General features: G+C 39.4%; 2 protein-coding genes across 2 annotated transcripts in view; one reads left to right on the top strand and one right to left on the bottom strand.

Moving 5' to 3' along the window:
- The window catches only part of GUCY1B1 (guanylate cyclase 1 soluble subunit beta 1), a 52,888-nt gene extending 34,833 nt beyond the window's left edge, over positions 1-18,055 (top strand). Inside the window, exons 5-14 of the mRNA XM_062199453.1 lie at positions 1,230-1,427; positions 4,246-4,476; positions 6,296-6,412; positions 7,381-7,514; positions 10,091-10,288; positions 12,099-12,336; positions 13,366-13,506; positions 14,568-14,722; positions 15,031-15,157; positions 16,906-18,055. Coding sequence (XP_062055437.1) covers positions 1,230-1,427; positions 4,246-4,476; positions 6,296-6,412; positions 7,381-7,514; positions 10,091-10,288; positions 12,099-12,336; positions 13,366-13,506; positions 14,568-14,722; positions 15,031-15,157; positions 16,906-16,929 — 1,563 coding nt within the window. The 3' untranslated portion in view covers positions 16,930-18,055. The remainder of the gene's footprint in view (positions 1-1,229; positions 1,428-4,245; positions 4,477-6,295; positions 6,413-7,380; positions 7,515-10,090; positions 10,289-12,098; positions 12,337-13,365; positions 13,507-14,567; positions 14,723-15,030; positions 15,158-16,905) is intronic.
- Positions 1-20,597, bottom strand: part of LOC133765234 (ATP-binding cassette sub-family E member 1-like) — a 1,116,285-nt gene that overhangs the window by 939,274 nt on the left and 156,414 nt on the right. The window lies entirely within an intron of this gene.

Here is a 20,597-nt window from a genome sequence, read left to right as displayed (position 1 = left end):
ATCTCATGCCCCTTCCCCTTCCTTCCTGAAGTCTTCTGTTAACCGACGTTGACCTCCAGCAGCAAGTAAGAACTCAATGTTTGAAAACTCATGGCAGACCAAGTAAAAAGTATAGTTTGCACCATTTCTCCTGGTCATCTTTATTCAAAACAGTCTTGTATGTTAGGGAGTAATAGAGGAGTTTAGGGGACTGGGCATTTCCTGAACTAGGGGTAATGCTGCATGATTAGAAATTTATTTGTTAGCCAATTTATTAATTTCTAAGACTTCAACTTCCAAAGATAATTATGAGTATTTCAAAGGTTAGCCAGGAAACTCTTATCTTGATTGGAGACTATTAATGAACATGAAGAAGGTATGCTGTTTTAATTTCTAAAGTATGTTTTTAATTTCTAAAATATGATTTCAAAAATAGTATGTCGGGGCCAGTGCGGTGGCATAGCAGGAAAAGCAACTGCTTGCAGTGCCAGCATCCTGTGTGGGTGCCAGTTCGAGTCTCAGCTCCTCCACTTCTGATCCATCTCTCTGCTATGGCCTGGGAATGCAGCAGAGGATGGCCCAGGTCCTTGGGCCCTTGCACCCATGTGGGAGACCTGGAGGAAGCTCCAAGCTCCTGACTTCGGATTAGGCCATCTCCAGCCATTGTGGCCATTTGGGGAGTGAGCCAGTGGATGGATGACAACTCTCTCTCTCTCTCTCCCTCTCTCTTTCTCTCTCTCTCTTTTTCTCTGTCTCTCTCCCTCCCTCTGCCTTTCAAATATATAAATAAAATCTTAAAAAAGTATGTCTATATTTTCATATGCTTATGACTCTGATACAGATTTTTGCATCAGTGGTTAAGTTTTAGGATTGTAGTGTAAAGATAAGCTGACATGAGGTCGCTTCAAGCATTCCCTGTTGTTTAACATGATATACACTATGCAGATGCCTCAAATTCCTACAAACAAGTATGTTTGCTCTAGCCCTTAACTGTATTTGTTTTTTGTATTGGGCTTTCTTTTTTTTACATCACACTTGATTATCCTTTCTTAACATGTACTGTTAATAGTGGTGCTATTTTAGTCCCAGTTTCCCTCTGGTACTTGCCTGCAGATATCCCAGTGAATGTTGACTCTGCTGCTCTGCCCCAACAACGTGGATTTGAACCTCGTCTCCATACCTTGCCTTCCCCAAGTGGGCTGTCACTGCAGAGGTGTTGTGTGTTCCTCACTCTGTCGTCTTCATTGCAGAACCTTGATGCTCTGCACGACCACCTCGCTACCATCTACCCTGGGATGCGGGCACCTTCCTTTAGGTGCACGGATGCGGACAAGGGCAGAGGACTCATCCTGCACTACTACTCCGAGAGAGAGGGGCTTCAGGATATCGTCATCGGGATCATCAAAACCGTAGCTCAGCAAATACACGGCACCGAAATAGACATGAAGGTACGGAACAGGAATGGAGACTTCTAAACACTGATGGCATTAGGAATGTCAAAAATGTGAATGTACCTTTAGTTACCACTGATAGTGGAACCCGCCAGAAGCACATGCAAGCTGTAGCGGGGGAAGTACCAGCAGTTTTCTATATTTGGCCTCGCTATGCATTTTGCAGAATCTATTTTTCCCCCTGTGGCAGCAGATTTTTCTTTCTAATTATCCAGTGCTTAAGGCAACAAGGAATTTTGGTTTGCATTCCCTGCGGGTACACTCCAGCGGGAAGCAGAGGGATATATATGTGTGTGGCTGCGCTGTGGGCTTCAGCATTCAAGATATCCATCAGGGGAGTGGTTGAATTCTGAGATAATGTAAGGTTAGGAATTATTTTGCAGACTGTGTTTCTCTGTGGAAATTTTTGTCTGTCTGCCCTGAAATACAGTTGCAGTGTCTCATTTTGAGGACTAACTGTTCTGTTTTGTGTTGTCTTCGTTACTTTGGTGAAAGAAGCCAGGACTACTACTTTGAGAATTGCACTCCCATGAGAAAGCACACCCTGAGTTCTGAGTGATAATTTCGAGGTACTAATGTAGCAATGGTGCAACAGAGAACTCCACTGTTTCTCCCTGTCTCTGGCTAAATAGCCACTCCCAGTCAGCTGCTTTTTGTGTGCATGATCGGCCCCAAGAATCTTTTGCAGCAGCCCCTACCCTCGAACCCAAGCAGAGAGAGAGATACCCAATTTCAGCTGTCTTTCTTCATGGCAGATTGGATAAGCAGTGCCTCATTAAAACGATCATACCTATTGTGTTTTTAACACACATGGGAAAGGGGCAACGTCTTGGTATAGTATTATACAAAACAAGAAGTTGCAACACTTAAATCGATTCCATTAGAAAGGAATCCCACTTATTCAGTCTGGTCATGTCACACTAGGTTTCATGGTTTCCTTTGTTTTAGAGTTGGTGTTGGTACTTAGGTGGCACCTGCTGGTGATTCCTAAATATACATCATTTTTTCTACAATTGGAAAGTGAGACGATGTGAACATAACATGATAAAATCTAGGAACACTTAAAAATTAATGCCAGGATTAAAGGATCAAAGTTCATCCACAAATGGGAATCTCACTGGAATCCAGCAAAAAGAGTTTATGCTTTCCATTTCCAGTCTGTTTGTTTGTTTATTTATTTATTTATTTATTTGACATCAAACTAACATGACTTAGATACTGAGTGAATCTGTTTTGGGGACTTCATGTGTGTGTTGTGTCTACAGTTGGTTTTGTTTTTATTTAACCAAACAAAGCAGCAAGAAGCAGGTACATAGAAAATTCAAAAAGAAACACAAGTTAGGACATTTAGAAATTGTATTTGCTATGATTCTTGGTGTCTTTGGAGTAGGAGCTGGACAGCATTCGCTCATGCAACATAAAATTCAAGTTTTGATTCACTTTATACCATATTTAGCTTCTCAGTGTTTTATTCAAATATAGATTCTAAAATATTTGCATTTTATAAATATGTTTTGCATTTTAAATTTTTTGCAGGCACTATTTTAACCTCTTAAGGTCCTGAGAATCATAAGGTTATGAAGTAATATACCAATGAGAGATTAAAAATAGCATCAGAAAAGCAATTTGTTTTGCCATTTTTTATCAAAGCAAAAAAGCAGAACTGAAAAATTATTCAGTAAACATAGGTCCTTATTCAGTTTCTTTAGCCAAAATAAAGACAGAGCAAAACATCAAAATTAGTCCTGAATTTTAAGATTGATTCTGTCTTGTTTTGTACATGATTTAAGAAAAGCATCCTTAATGCAGCAACATTTTTAGATTATAAATAAAAATATTAATATTTAATTTTCTGGTACACTAGAGTGGCTGTGGTAGTTATACCCTAATTTTTCCATAAGTGACCATATACATGAGCATGCATGCATATCGTGATTTCTCCTTTAGTTCTCAGAGTGTGCTACAGTGAACTCCTGAACAAAACAGTGACAATGAGCAATACTTTGTGTTTATGTAGCTGTAACAAAAGAAATGTCACCCCAGCCATTCCCTGTTTGGATCTGGCTGCAGTTGAGACAGTTTATAAATGGACACATTACTTGAAATGTCTTAAACTCTAAAGAAAAAAAATCTTTGATATATTATTGAAGTACATAAACCTGTGAACTGCACGTTACAAGTTTAGTTATTTAAGTTTTATAATTTTATTTTCAATTATGATTCTTTCCTTTGAATGAACCCTAGATTTGGAAATAAACCAAAGACTACACATTTTAAGGGCTTTTTACTCGTATTATCAATTTATCCTTCAGCAAAATGAGTCAAAAGACCTCCCATTAGTGCTATTTAAGAGGTCCCTTTTTTTAGTACCCTACTCAGTTTGGTATTGAAAATTGTTAAGGCTTGCCAATGGGTAACAAAATGACATTAGTGATATTTTTGGATATGTTTCTCCATCATTTCTTTTGCCATTGTGTTTAAATGTCATTTTTATAGTGCCACCTTGGGTCATTTGTAGATTGTTCACAGTATTAATGTGTATTTAAGAAGGCTGGGCCCATCCGGCCAAAGGTTTTTTTTTTCCTAATTATATCAAGGAATTTACATAAGCTACAGGGAAACTGATACCAGATTTGCATTGTACTGTCAATAGTTATTTCAAATTTCATAGATCAATGTCCAGAAATATTTTTCTATTTTAGACATGTATTGCATTTGCATCTCCATATGCAATTCTTATAACAAATCTCTTAAATTTTAGGTACCTTCACTAAGCTGAAATGCAACTAATACCATTCCCCCCTCTGCCATCTAGGTTATTCAGCAAAGAAATGAAGAGTGTGATCATACTCAATTTCTAATTGAAGAAAAAGAGTCAAAAGAAGAGGATTTCTATGAAGACCTGGACAGATTTGAAGAAAATGGTACCCAGGAATCACGCATCAGCCCATATACCTTCTGCAAAGCTTTTCCTTTTCACATAATATTTGACCGGGACCTAGTGGTCACTCAGTGTGGCAATGCCATTTACAGAGTGCTCCCCCAGGTAAAATGACAGCACACTTTCTTGGGGCCTGAGGCTAAAGGTCGTAAGATGCCACTGTTACACGTGGCCATCTGTTTACTTAGCCCTCTCACTAGGAATCAGGTAACACGACATCCTGAATCGTAAGCTACGTATATTTGAGCTTACTGCAACTTTTCCTAGCTCTTGTAGTTATCTATTTCTGTGTTTTAAAGTTTTTATTTATTTTCTCTTTATTTGAGAGGCAGAAAGAGACAGAGAGAGAGAGCACTCTCCCATTCAACTGTTCACTCCCCAAATAGCCACAACAGTTTGCCCTGGACTGGGCCAAGCCAAAGCCAGGAGCTGGAAACTCAAGCGAGATCTCCCATGTGGATGGCAGGGACCCAACACCTGAGCCATTACCTGCGCTTCCCAGGGTGAACGTTTGCGGGAAGCTGGAATGAAGAGCACAGCTGGGACTTCCACCCAGGCACTCTGATACTGCATGTGGTCATCCCAACAATGTCCTATCTAATAGGCCAAATGCTCACCTTTGTTTCTTTTATAATCACTTACAGGGAGAGCAGGTAAATTATGAGGGAAATGTGCACTTGTTTTAATAAGAAAGCAGCAAACTTTCAGTAAACATTCATTGCATATCTATATTCTGAGAATAGTGTTCAAAATCAGTCATGGACATTTTCAGTAAAGAAAAGAAAGAAATTTTAAAAGCCATAAAAAGGAAAAAGATAGAGAATTTCATGGGGGTTAGCAGAACAAGCAGCAAAGAACAGTGTTTTAGAGAGAATCTACATTTGACTTACATTATGCTCAACCACCATTCCATCCTTTTCACATACTCCTCTTAGCTACTGACTTATGGAGTTATACATGACATCTGTCCACTGTTACCTTTTGCTTGTAATTCAAGAGACTTGATAATTCATAGTTGTTTCCAACAGGATCAGATGTAAACCTGGAAGCAGCTTGGTTCTCTTCCTGGGCTCCTGTGCTGGCTCTACCTCTCTTCCTTACACAACTTTCCCCTGTTCTGACTTTAGGGTGGATAGCATATCTAGATTGCTTAGTCCAGTGCCTGATTGATAAGCAATCAAAAATGTCACCAAACATTATTATTTGCTCTTCTTTGATAAAGTGAAAAGAGGATTTGCAGATGTTTTTGATATTTAAATTTTATTTAAGTCATAGGCATTTAACAATTCATGCTACATTTCAGAAGATAAATTTGGGGGGCTGGTGTCATGGCGCAACAGGTTAAACTTCCACTTCCAAGGCTTGCATCCCATATCGGAGTATCAGTTCAAGTCTCACTTCTCCACCTCCGGTCCAGCTCCCTGCTGATGCACCTGGGAAGGCAGAGGAAGATGGCCCAAGTGGTCTCCTCTTTGGGAGACCCAGATGGATGGAGTTCCTGGCTCCTGGCTTAGACCTCACCCAACCCTGATTATTGCAGTCGCTTGGGTGGTGAACCAGTGCATGGAAAATCTTTCTTCCTCTGCATCGCTCCCTCTCTTTCATTCTGCCTTTAAAATAAATAAAAGATAAATTTCCATTCTTTCTTAAATAATTTGGAAAATGTTTATTTTGTTAGCTTATTTTGCATATTGGTCATCTGAATCCATATTAGGTGTTGTGTTCACATAATTATTTGATTGTTACTTACTCACTAAATTGCCTAGTGAAGATTGGAGTCTATAGTTGAGGTAAGTTCCCCACAAAATACTTGTGTTTTTCTAATTTTGACCATCATCAAGCCAGTTTAATCTGATGCGAATGTCAAAATCATAAAAATAGCTTTAACTAATTCAGTCTCCTCTGTTTTTTATCTTCATTTTAGCTCCAGCCTGGGAATTGCAGCCTTTTGTCCGTCTTCTCTCTGGTTCGCCCTCATATTGATATCAGTTTCCATGGGATCCTTTCACACATCAATACAGTTTTTGTGCTAAGAAGCAAGGTAATGTAGATATTATTTCATCAATTGTAAGCAAGGCATGTTACAAATTACAAGTGATCAGGAGGGAATATCAGCTAAGCTGCTATCACGTTCTGTTCTGGAGTGAGGTAGTGAGAAAACCGAACCGCCAAGGGAGACCTGTTTACTGATCTTTGGCTTGCCTAGGAGGAGTTGAACTCTGCTGGTCAAACGTCACAAAAGTAACTTCTAGAAAATGTTGTGCTGGGGCAGCTTAGTTTCATGTAATAAAAGTGACATATTTTACTCTCTGTGCAGCTACAATGCCTTATTTTAGAAATCAGAACTAATAAACTTTTTTTTGAAATTCATCTAAAGTCACTGATTCATTCTTCTTTAAATTGTTTATCATTCTTGGTGCCATTTGTGTAGGAAAAGAAAAATGATAGGATATTCATTCATGCAGTTGGTAATTTAGGTCGTGTCCAGACCTCATAGTTTCTATTCTTGGGATAAATTCAGCAAAAGCAATTTTCCTGGAGTACGCATTTTCCAATGGCCATAACTACATCTATTTTTTTTTTCTGTCAGAACCTTGTAATACAAGGGGTCTACAAAATGTTTATGGAAAATGTGTAATATGAGAAAAAATGTTCTCACCAAAATAAACTTAATTTTTGACTCAGTTTTCCCTAGACTTCTTGAAGTCCGCTCGTGTATGTTGTAAGTCTACTGGAAAAATCAGGGAGAAAAGATTCACAGATGGACAGTAGCCCAGCTGTTGCCTTTTGGAGTTCAAAGGCGACCATCAGTTTACTTTTCTGTGGGGTCCTGACAGAGCCACTGTGCCTACTGCCCAGCAGAACTGATGAGATGCCCTCCCCTGTTCTAACAGATGCACTTACTTGCCCTTATGGAATTGTGGGAAATGAAGCTTGGGTGTTCTTCTGTTGCTGAATTGTTAACTTAGGGAAAAAGCACTAATGCGTATGCATATCTTACCTTTAAAGGAAGGATTGTTGGATGTAGAGAAATTAGAATGTGAGGATGAACTGACTGGGGCTGAGATCAGCTGCCTACGTCTCAAGGGTCAAATGATCTACTTACCTGAGGCAGATAGCATACTTTTCCTGTGCTCACCAAGGTAAGAACCTTCATATTCATTATAGTGAATATCAGGACCCCTGGCTAACTAACAAAGGAATTCATACCATTCTACTCAATTTTGTTTACATATGCCAAAGGGCAATTTGATTTTATAACCCTTTTCCATCACAAGGGTGATCTTACTGGGCATTTGTAATAAACTCAGAAGAAATACTATGCTTTGCCACAGCTACATCTGTTTGAGAAATATTAGTGCCATTAGACTGTGGGCTATCTGTTCTGCAGTTGGCTAATTCATTACTTGTGTATCTTATAAAGAAGCATCATGTGGAAAAACAATTCTGTAAAATGCTTAATATGATGGCATATAGAGATGACTATTTCTATAGTAGTGTGGTGCATTAGTAAAAATTATGAAAGGATTGTATTTCTGGATTTTAACTATTTCACATTAAAATATTTAACTACTTTAGTTCAGATACAGTATTCAATCATGCTATTAAATCAAAATTTGTATACAACATGTTGTTTGTAACAAATGTCAAAGGAAATTAAAATTATGTCTGCATTTTCCCAATTTGATAAAACATTTTGCTAACAGATATTTGGGCATTCAGAATATGAATAATATCTCTCAGCTCTAGAACAGTAGAAAAAGACACTTACAGGAGTTATTTGGTGAGATTTTATGTATTAATAACTATGTATAACCAAAATGTATGTGAGCTGTCTCGTTGTACACTCAAAGAAGCTAATGTTTTGGTGGAGACTTGGTTAAAAATTTGCTTCAAACTCAACAATGATCTATTTTCACTTGGAGACTGTCTTAAAATTTCTGAAACAAATTTAACAAACTTTGTAACAATACCTTTAATATTATTGGCATAGTATTAAAGACTACATAAACCAAATACATGTATTATCAATTAAGTACATTTGACATTCATTAAATATTATTTAATTATATATTTAAAATTTTTAATTTTAATATATGAGGCTGTATAAGAGTTGCAATTTTTTTCTTGGAAAGTATATATTATAAAAATAAAAATGAAAAAACTAAGGAATAGAAATACTTTTTCTTTGTGAATAACCCACATTGATCAAATGGTGTCTCCAACGCCATCAGTAAGTGTTTTGTTCTGCCTCTCTGCAGGTTGAACTGCAGTGGAACGACAGCTTCCCAGCAGGGACAGTTTCTGTCCATGGAGGGGAAGGTTTTATGGGAAACGCAGGCAGAGAGGCAGAAAGCATGGAGGCCATCTGTTAGTCGCTGTACGTTGCATAGTAAGACATTCACAGAATGTCATAAGGGATGTGCAAATCTGTGTTGAAAGATCCATAGAGATCAAGAAAAGAAGATTTGCTTAATTCCAGGAAGCTTAGTTTATATTTAGAAAAACACTTATTTTAATCATTCATTAAAATAATAGACTTTTTTTTAGAATAGTGAGACCTTTTTAGTATGATTCAATTTTCCAATTCAATAGGAGCATTTTTAACCATTCATTTCCATTTAAGTACATTATTTTTCCTTCCAGCTCATGGGCAGATCTTGTATACCATTTGGCAAATGATCTGGCCCTGATCCAGATGGGTACCTTCCTGCAAGTGAACTTCAGCTTGCACAATTATTTTATCAAAATCTAAAGAGATGATGGGATTAATTTATAAAACCTTTAATTATTTTTGTTTTCTACATTAATATGCTGATATTTGCTTTGACTTTTGAGGTTTTTGCTGAGACTGTGATGCAGGGAGAATTTTTATTAATCTACAATTCATTAGTAAAGTCATTATCCAGTTTTGTCATTTAGAGAAATTATTCTGAGTAACCAAAAGTAATTCTTTTGTGCTTACAGATTTCAGGTTCATAACATAATTCTAAGACAGTTTAACCAATGAATAAATTTTAAACAGCAGTCAACTTTTTACAGATATTCACTAAATCCAAAAAAAAAAAACCTATGTGGTCCCAAAATGACGTAAATTATTAAAATGAATAGAATTCAACAAAATCCAAGAATGTTTCAAAAATGAGAATTAGTCAAAGAAAATAGGAACAGCAGAAATGAGAACCAGAGGTAAGAATAGCACGTTCAAGCGCATACCAGAACAACATTTACATCCTTAAAATGTGTGTTGAGGATTGGTTTTATACCTTGTTGTAGACTTTTAATCACTTTGTTCAAAAGTGAAAAGCAACCACTTACTAGATTCATAGAACATATTAAGGAAAAAATGGACCAGTTTATCAAAAGAAGCAGCATTATTCTTAATATAAGAGTGGAGAGGTATTGTTTCCTCTCTTTTAATGAAGAAGAAGTGAAAAGACAATAAATAATAACATTTTCTTGAACACCTGAGCAGATTTCATAGGGTCGTGTTCTATATGACACTTCCATTTAGGCCGATGGCTCCAAAGAGTGCAACTTGGCAAAGGTGCATCTCAGTCTCACTGCTTTTTTGATAGATCTTTAAGTACTTAGGAGGGTAAAGTCCTCTCATTCACTGGATCCCCCCAGTTTTGTTTCTTCAGCCTGACTTTTGAATGGGAGGACAGTCATCAGGCCCAGGGTTGTCACTGATTCTAGCCCCATTTCTCCATGGCAGCGTGATGAACCTGGACGATTTGACAAGGCGAGGTCTGTACCTCAGTGACATCCCTCTGCACGATGCCACACGTGACCTGGTTCTTTTGGGAGAACAATTCCGAGAGGAGTACAAACTGACACAGGAGCTGGAGATCCTCACAGACCGGCTGCAGCTCACCTTAAGAGCCCTGGAAGACGAAAAGAAAAAGACAGACACGTAAGAATGTGACCCTTGTGGTCAATGAAGGTGCACCGCTCATCCTTCATGTACTGGGATTCTGCCGTTGTCAAAACTGGTAACCAGACCAAAAGGGTGCAGGCCCTGGGGTAGCTCTGCAGTAGTATGCAAAACCTTCCACGTTGCTTCTAAAAAGAAATTATGTGTAAGAAAATAAGTCAGTCTTAATGGTAGGGGGAGATGTATCTTCTAATTTTAGAAGCCAAGTTGAAAGAACAGATGCCAAAACTTCTCTCTGCAAGTTATGAGAACAATCCAAATCTGTAATTGAAGTCCAACTCTTCATTCATTCATTCATTCATTCAAGAGTCCTGTGCTGATCATCTTCATCATTCCAGGGGCTGGCCAGGAGCGAGAGTTACGCTGAATAATGAACTTAGAATTGCCAATTATGTTTTAAAAGGACTCTTTTTCTTGAACTATGAATTGCTTTAGAAATTAGAAGATATTAAACTGATAATTTATTTTCAACAAACTAAATTCATCTTTGAATTTCATTTTCCCAAGAAATTTTAGAAGTCCCCTCATACTTTTGCAAAAATATCAAAATATAAAGTGATTCTTGAAGCAGGCATTTGGGATAGCACTTAAGTCACTGCTTGGTATACCCACATTCCATATCAGAGTACCTAGTTTGAGTCCCGGCTCCAGCACTTCTAATCTAGCTTCCTGCTAATGTATTCTGGGAGGCAAGAGATGACAGCTCAAGTACTTGGGACCCTGCCATCCTCATAGGTGACTGGGATCAAGTTCCAGGCTACTGGCCTTGGCCTGGCCCAACCAGGTGTTGGGTGGGGTTTGTGGAATGAAACAGTAGATGGAAGGTCTCTCTTGACCTATATCTCACTCTCTTTACCTTTAAAATAAAATGAAAATAAACAAAACTTTTTAAAACAAATAAAAAATACAACTATTCTTTTTCTGTGAATGGTGGATTCCATTACAAAATATTGGGCAAGCAACAAATACAATACTTAATTCTAAAATAATATATTTGATAAATATACATTATGGATGCTACTTGGTCTTGGTTCTCTATAGTCAATAAAAGCACTACATCACTGACATTCTTACCCAGGTTCTCATGCGTTCTTTTTTTATTATTTACATACTAGAAAGCTATCTTGTTAGAAGATTGAGCCAATCTGCCTTACTTCCCTTAAGAACTGTTTCACCACATTTTACACCTAAACGATTGCTTTCTGTGTTTCTAGCCTTGCTTCTTCCAACAGACCAGGAACCCAAACTTGGGAATTGTTGGGAAGAGAGCCATGGGCTGTTCTTTAACATGAGCAGCTGACAATTTCTCATCCCAAGATGACATTGACTTCCTGAAACTCCCTGTGCTTATTCAGAGTTGTTGTGCTTCAAGAATCCTTGTGTTAATTTGCAGATTGTTCGATTCGGATGAGACATTTTTGTTGATACTGAATTTTCAAGGTGATTTGATTATAAGCGATTATTTTTATATTTTCTTTAAAACCAGGCAGTTCTGTCCACATTTAATATTCAAATAGAGCTTTAACATTTTATATCATAGTCTGTGCTCGAAAATTATTAAAAAAAAAAAAAAACTACAAGACTGGAAAAATTCCATTAGGACCACCAAGAGCTCAGGTCTGTTCTATATATTTACACTTCACCCTTTTGCTTTAGGGAAGAGAGAGGCAAGGAGGCCTCATTTGTCCCTCTGTGTCTGTTGCCCAGAGCCTGTGGGTCTCCCCTGTTTCTGCTTCATCCTCTCCTGCGAGCTTTCCTCACAGTGGCTCTCCTCCATCCCACCCACCAGATTGCTGTATTCTGTTCTTCCCCCATCCGTTGCCAATGAGCTGAGACATAAGCGTCCAGTGCCTGCCAAAAGATATGACAACGTGACCATCCTCTTCAGTGGCATCGTGGGCTTCAATGCTTTCTGTAGCAAGCACGCGTCTGGAGAAGGGGCCATGAAGATTGTGAACCTCCTCAACGACCTCTACACCAGATTTGACACGCTGACTGATTCGCGGAAAAACCCATTTGTTTATAAGGCAAGTCCTGTTTAGCGCCCACCTGCAGGGCCCTTGTTGAGTCTGCTTTACTGAGTCTTCCTGGTAGGGGCGCTGCACAGTTCCCTGGCCAGCTCTGCAGCTCCGTTATAGCAAGCCTCTGGGTAGTTAGTATTTATCGTTTTCTATGATAGCTACCTCTTGGAGAAAACTTTCTTTTCCTTGTAAGCAAGGTGAATGTTTCATCCAGTAGATGAGTTCCAGGTTAAAATGAAATGCTCAGTAACTCACTTAGTTGCACTTAGGTTAAAAAAAAAAATCTGTGCAGGTGGTTTATCACACGTAATATAAACATGGCATTCATTAGTGCTCTGCAAAAGACATTTTTAGTAAAATGTATAAATGCTGTGTACCGTAAAGAAGTCAGAGGAGGAGGAGGGCACTGACAACCCAGATTTACTTTCAGATAACATCGGCTGGAAGATAAACATTTATAAGATATTTCTGCCCTTTGTTTCAAGGGCAAATATAATACTGGAGAAATGAAATCAGTGGAATATTGCTTCGTAAAGGCAAGAATGTTAGCTAAACCATCCCTAGGCAACTGGGGTACTATAACTCCAGGACTATTTGTTTTACAGTGGGTTTTTTGAGGTACAATGTAGCACTTGGTGTGCACATAATGAAAATAAATGGATGGAGCGCCGAAGTTCCGGCAATGGTTCTTGTGCCATCAAACCGTCACTAGTCTCAGGGTAAAGACAATACATTATTTTAGTGACTTATAAGTGGAGCAGAAGTAGGTGAGAACTATTTGCTTCCTGGAGTAAAAAATAATTCAGTGTCTGCATATACCTCTAATCAAAGACCCCAAGTGCTACTGAGTGTAAATCCTAAGTAATTAGAAAGCTTCCTCTTGTTGGAGCTGAATGTGTCAGCATTTAAAGAGAATTAAAGGAGTGGAGCAGTTTAGAGTTACTGATAGCCGTGGGAAAATACTTGTTTAGTAGGGTAGCAAATATCACATTTTCATGCTAATTAATGGCCCACCATGTCTGTGTGCTGTGTTAGGTGGAGACTGTTGGTGATAAGTATATGACGGTGAGTGGCTTACCAGAGCCATGCATCCACCATGCAAGATCCATTTGCCACCTGGCCTTGGACATGATGGAAATTGCTGGCCAGGTTCAAGTCGATGGGGAATCTGTTCAGGTTAGTAAGTAAAATAGAAGCCATAACAGCAGCAGTATACCTTGGTTAACAACTAATTCATATTCTTAAGCAGGTAACCATTCATATGTACAAGAAAGGATATCTTTGATATCAGGGAGTACATTTTAAAATTAGTATTTCGGGTTTCTTGTCGCAAGCTTAGAGAGGCATTCTAAACTTTGATATATACAATTTAAGCAACATGGTAAAAGCTCAGAATTTATTTGGGGAAGTGAGAGAAATACAAAGGAGTGTGAGGGATTTATTTTATTTAAGGGAGAGGGGGATCAGAAAGATGAACCGGGAGTTCCATACCATGCAGAAAGCAGATCAGGGGACCACGTGTGTGAGCCCACAGGCTGGATGAGTGTGGGCAGCCACGTGGGCAGAACCAGCCGCAGATACCGTGGCATGTGGGTAAACAGGGCAAGAAACAGCCAAAGGGCTGGGTGCCCAAGAGGCGCAAGGGAGAGCAGGGAGGCCCTGGGTGCTCCTTGCCTCTTAGTCACTTCCAAAAGGGGAAGGGTTACGTAGTCTAATTGGCAGGTGGGCGTATACAGGTGAGATCAGGTAGGGGGAAGAGGGGCATGGCTCAGCAATTTTGATCAGTCTAATTTTATCTGCCCAATGTGGGGGCCATATCATCTTGACAATATGGCTGTAATATTTACAGAGCCCATTGTATGAGATTCTTTGATAGAGATGCAAGTTTGCCTATTTGAAAGCATCTAGTGTGCCTCAGGTAATAAAAGTGATGAGGATGCGGTAAAGCTTCCTGCCCCTTCTATCTGTGTTTTTGTTTGTTTTTCCTCTTCCTATGTGTCCTATGTAGGGAGATTCATATCTTGGAATCTTCAGACTTCAGATGTGTCTCTTGGGGCAGAATGTTCCTCTAGAGGGATTCTGTGAGGGATTTTGATGTTACCTATAGTATGCTTGGAGTCCTCATAGAAAATTGTTGCAATTGTGTACGACGACTCCACATTTTTCTCTTCTATAAAGTAAGCAAAAATGCATGTGGTAATAATGGGAGTTACTAATGAAAGCTTTGATGTCTGCAGATAACAATAGGGATACATACTGGAGAGGTAGTGACAGGTGTCATAGGACAGCGGATGCCTCGCTACTGTCTTTTTGGAAATACCGTCAACCTCACAAGCAGGACAGAAACCACAGGAGAAAAAGGGAAGATAAATGTGTCTGAGTATACATACAGGTAAGAGAAAATGTCTTGATGGTATTCACCTCACTGCAAGACAATGTGTCTGGTATAATTGAGAGTGATGGACTACCTTTAAACAGCATCCCTTTGTTCCTAAGAGGACTGCTTGTGTGGTTTGAAAAGACTGTGTAGTTATTTCCACCCTAAATGAGTCCACCATATTAGCCGTCCGTGACATGACCACTGTGTCTGAAGCTCTGTGTTATAAACATATCTTCGTATGAATCTCGCTATTCACCTCTGTTGTCTCTTCCATGTGACCTCTGGACCCTTCTGTCCCTGCTCCCGGCGACATCTTTTAGATGCCTCATGTCTCCAGAAAACTCCGACCCACAGTTCCACTTGGAGCACAGAGGCCCAGTGTCCATGAAGGGCAAGAAAGAGCCAATGCAAGTGTGGTTTCTATCCAGAAAAAATACAGGAACAGAGGTATGACCCCAGGAATAGAATTCTTGCTTTTAAGTTAGAACAAGGATATGGGGAGTTAAATGATAACCACTGAAAATATGCTCCATCTGGAGAGAATACTTGCTTACAGAAATCAACCGATAAGTACGGCAGTGGAAAGAAGCATTAATGAGCAATGCAGCGTAAGAAATGCCTTTTAGGGGATACACTTTTGGCTGCCTTTTGTCCCCTAATGATTTTTTTTTTAATGATTTATTTATTGGGGCCAGTGTCATGGCGCAGTAGGTTAATCCTCCCCCTGCGGCGCCGGCATCCCATATGGGCAACGGTTCTAGTCCCAGCTGCTCATCTTCTGATCCAGCTCTCTGCTATGTCCTGGGAAAGCAATAGAAGACTGCCCAAGTTCTTGGGCCCCTGCACCCACATGGGAGACCGGGAGAAAGCTCTGGGCTCCTGGCTTCGGATCAGCACAGCTCCAGCCATTGCGGCCATCTGGGGAGTGATCTAATGGAAAGAAGACTTTTCTGTCTGTCTTTCCCTCTTACTGTCTGTAACTCTACCTCTCAAATAAATAAATAAATAAAATCTTTTAAAAAAGGATTTTATTTATTTATTTGAAGTCAGAGTTACACAGAGAGTGAAGGAGAGGCACAGAGAGAGAGGTCTTCCATCTGCTGGTTTACTCCCCAAATTCCCGCAATGGCCAAAACTGCACTGATCCGAAGCCAGGAGCCAAGAGCATCTTCTGGGTCTCCCACGTGGGGACAGGGGTCCAAGGACTTGAACCATCTTCCACTGCTTTCCTGGGTCATAGCTGAGGGCTGGATTGGAAGTGGAGCAGCTGGAACTCGAACCAGTGCCCATATGGGATGCCAGCACAGCAGGCAGCAGCTTTACCTGCTATACTACAGTGCCAGCCCCAGCCCCTAATGAAATGTAACCAGGGCACTAGATTGAGAAGGTCTGTTCATTTTGTTCTTTTTCTGCAATGTGTCTCAAGCACCACTGAGACAAGTGGGCTATGAGGAGACAGCCTGAGCCTCTCTACTCAATCCCCCCAAGCTAGTTCTGAGATCACCATCTGGGCTAGGCAAGGGCTACAATTCTCGAGAAGGTTCTTAACCACAAAGCTTAAAATTCTTTTGAGGGCCACAGCATCTCCCTTCAGATAGCTTTTGGAATATGCTTGAAATCCTGGTCTCTTGTGCGCTTTGCTTCAGCCAGAACTCCTGTGCTGCAAAGCACTTGGGAGCACCAGGCCATGCAGACTGGAGTGGTGCCCTTCCCAGTGCCTTTGTCCACACCAAGGTCATGCCCAGCCCTTTCTGACCCACACCTTGTGACATCACAAGCGAATTCGGTAACCCTGTCCCACTGTTGATGTGTGGCGTGGCCACAGAGAATAAGACTCTGGAGTATATTTCTGTTTCTCTGTGTACACATTCCCTAAAAATGCTCTTAGAGCATAAGTCCTAAAGGGATGGAATGCCAAGACTTTAAATATTTATCTTTCTCCTGCTATTTTTGCTTTAAATAATTTACCTATGGGCCTGGGATACTTACTGAGAAAGCAAACCATTCCTTGTCTGTTGGTTGTCTATGCTGGGCTGCCCAAAGAATCATTTCACTAGAATAATGATGAGAATAATTTATAGACACCATAAGGTGTGAGTGCAGGTCTTGCTCTAAGAGAGAGAAAAATACGTGTAGGGCATAATACAAGGCTTGCGATCATGGCCTGCCAATCTTCCTTTCTTTTATTGTTTCAGGAAACGAAGCAGGATGAGAGCTGAATCTCTGAGCCTGCAGATTCGGCTCCAGTCATCTCCTAACACGTCAAACCCACAAGCAAGTCTTCCCGAAGAATACAGATGCTTCTTTCTCCCCTTCAGTTATCTCAAGCCTTCCTCCTGGGTATATCTCTCATTATTATTCCACTTCAGTTCTGCTGTTGAGTATTTTTAAGGTGTTTGTATATTATCTAGTTTGGCTTATGATGTGGACGATGTCAATTTCATATGTCTTAAAATCTACTACAAGCATTACCTACGTGGTGATCCACTAGTAGTAGGCACCCAATAAATATTTGTTGAATTTAATTAAGTGAAGCTAAACAGTATTTGACCATCTGTGTGTATATATATATCATGGTTTGCAAAATCTGTTTAGTATGCCATATATATAAATATGTATATTTTAATGACTATATGACAGTGTTTATATCATGTTGGTGTATATCATCATAGAAATCATTTTCTAAAGGAGTGATCTCTACGTTTTAGGAAAAATTCAATTTATTTTCTAACTCCCAAAGTAAGAGGTAATATACCATGCTAAGAAAATAGTGCATATTTTGATGTATGCTAATTTCCCACTGGGAATAGAGAATACACATTCAATTACTAAAGCATTTGGTTGCTCATTCAAATCATGTGGCAATTATAGTTCCTCTAAAATGTTATCCTATGTGTTGTATCCCTTGCTTTAAAACTCATTTGCCACATGCAGCTGTTATAGAAAGCTCAATGATTTCATACTGAGTATTTCACTAGCTTGGGCTAAATGTTAGGGGCTCTCACCACATCCAGGAATAAAGCTGGAGAAATACTACTGGGGTCCTCCTGCTAACCAGAGCCACCCTTAACCTTTTATTCCCAGAAATGAGATTCCTTTTACTAGCTTTGAATAATGTGATTACATCCAGGGCATCATATTCAGAAAAGTTAGTGTAATTTCAACGTTAAATGCATTCTTTGTGGAAAAATTGGCCTGTTGTTCTTGAATTTCTCTGATAAGTTATTAATATCAATCTTTATAAAATATAGTACAATGACTTTTGTGTCAAAATGTTTGTCTTAAATTTAGTATTTCATATCAGCACCTAAATATATGTATAAATGTTCCATGTTAAAGTGTAAAAGAATCTACAATAAATTATTTTTTCCACTTGTCTCTAGATGCTTTTTATTTCAAAAAAATGATGGTAACATTCTCATTTATAGTTCTGTTAGTGCCACTTTGTGTATAAATTTTAGCATTGTACCTAACATAAACTTTAAATTAATTTTGATTTGCCATTATTATACATTTTTAATAGTGCTTCTTAAATGGGCATATTCTTAAGTGCTAATTTTTGGCACTAACAAATTGACAAAAAGCACAACTCCTTATTGGGGAGATACACATATAGATATGAAATGACTTAAGCCTCATTAAGTAGCTCCCAACATTTTAGGGGTGGTAGAAAAGCAGATAATTAAAATATTTGATACTTGTAATGATGAAGTATATTCAAGACAAAGAACTTTGGGAATGAGTAACCTGAGAGATTGGAAGTGAAGCAAGAATAATCATTTTGCCTCTTTTAAAGGAGAGTCACGAAGGCTCAAAAACTACAGTTGACAGGGCTGCAAAACGCTCATGTAAAATTGGAATTAAAAAATGTGTTTATTTTAGTGTAAAACGATTTTATAATGTGTTCTTAATTTTTTTAAGAAGTATTTATTTATTTGAAAGGCAGAGTTACAGAGAGGCAGAGACAGAGAGAGAGAGAGAGGTCTTCCATCTGCTGGTTCACTCCCCAGTTGGCCGCAACGGCCAGAGCTGCGCTGATCCGAAGCCAGGAGCCAGGAGCTTATTCTGGATCTCCCATGTGAGTGCAGGGGCCCAAGCACTTGGGCCATCTTCTGCTGTTTCTCCAGGCCATGGCAGAGAGCTGAATTGGAAGAAGAGCAGCTAGGACTAGAACCAGTGGCCATATGCAATGTTGGCACTGCAGGTAAAGGACTAACCTACTGTACCACAGCACCGGCCCCCATAGTTTTTTATAATTTGCAATTTTCATGAACTTTTTGAAGTGCCTTTGTGCCTGTTGTAGGGATTTGGGAGGCATCAATGAACAAAAGAGCTCTGCCCTTGAAAACCATATATTCTAATTTTTATAACATGGATGTTGGCTTTTCAAAGTATTCATTTATTTCAAAGACACAGGAAGAGACGAATCTCCTACCCACTGGTTCACACCCCAAATGCCAGATGTGTCTTGGAAGGGCGGAGCAGGAGATGGGAATCAGAAACTCAACCCCAGCTCCCCTGTGTGGATGGTAGGGATCCAATCACTCGAGCCATCTCCATCACACCAGGGTCTGCATTAGATGGAAGTTGGAGTTAGAAGCTGGAGAGGATATTGAACCCAAGCAATCCAGTGCAGGACATGGGAATCTTAACTGGCATTTTAACTGCTATGCCCTATGTCCACTCTAGCCTGAATGTCTTTTAAAAAGTCTGATTTATTCTGACTAGATGTTCCTGGTTCAGGCGTTCATTATCTCCCACATGAACAATTACAGAATCTCCCTTGCAAATCTGTCTACCTCCTGTCTGTTCCCCCTTCATTTCACACCCTCGAATTGCTACCAGAGTGATTTTTCACAAATACCAGTTCCTCCTGAGACCACATGGTTGCCACTCATTTGCAAAGAATACAAAGACTGTCCCCTTTACTAGCGTGGGCTGCTTGGCACCTTTGTGGTGTTATCCCTTGCTCTCTCTGGAATGCCTTCCACTCACGCTTTGGTGGAAAACTCGTTTCTCTTCAAGACTCAGCCCAGTTTCCTCTCTTTGGAGATTTTGTTTGCCTGAGTCCCTTTTGCAAGTTTAGGTCCTGCATCCCCTGTTGTCATTATGTACATGTTTCTGAGCTTACAGTTGAACACATATTTGTGTACCTGTATATTTCTGAACCAGTTTATTATTTTAAACTTTTTAGTTTCATTGTCATTGAAGGGGCAGAAAGAATTTTTTGTCTACTTAATTTTGTTTTTCTTCTCCTTTGCTAGTGGCTCTTGGAACCTCTAGAGGGCAGCAAAGAATATTATTTGGAATTGGGGAAGGAAACAAATCCCATAGGGGAGCTCACCGTGGGCTTCCAAAGGCTACTTCCTGTGTGCAACCCTGAGCCCTCCCTCCTCCTCAGGTTCAGAGATGTCACGGAAATGATTATTTCTACCAGATATGATCATCTATATAGAGCGAAACCTCTCTGCAATTATCTTGTTCAGAAATCTCACACAGCTGTTTCCTGTTAATTTTGTAGGCAGCTATAGAAGTTGCAAAACAAGCAGTTTGCATAGAAGAGAGAGCTTTGTGCATTATTACTATCAGTGAACTAAGTTGCATGTAATTCATATTAAAAACTACCAAATACAAATGAGAAAGTAGTGTTTATTTAGAAGGAGAACATGAATAGCACTTATTTTACATTCACAAAATAAAAGTGCACCTTGTCTTCTTTGCTACTTCTACCTTGTAAGAGAGTAAAAATGCAATGAAGATTTATAAAACAAAAACACAGGACAGAGTCAAGATCCTGGGCCCACTTCTGTGAAGGCCAGCCCTGTGCCCTTCACAAGCTATTTAACCTCTTAGGACTGATTTCCTAATGCATACATCAAGATGATCT

This window comes from Lepus europaeus, chromosome 8 (assembly GCF_033115175.1).
Source record: "Lepus europaeus isolate LE1 chromosome 8, mLepTim1.pri, whole genome shotgun sequence".
NCBI classification, from domain to species: Eukaryota; Metazoa; Chordata; class Mammalia; order Lagomorpha; family Leporidae; genus Lepus; species Lepus europaeus.
Note: the sequence above shows the minus strand (reverse complement) of the source record. Positions and strands in the feature narration are given on the sequence as shown.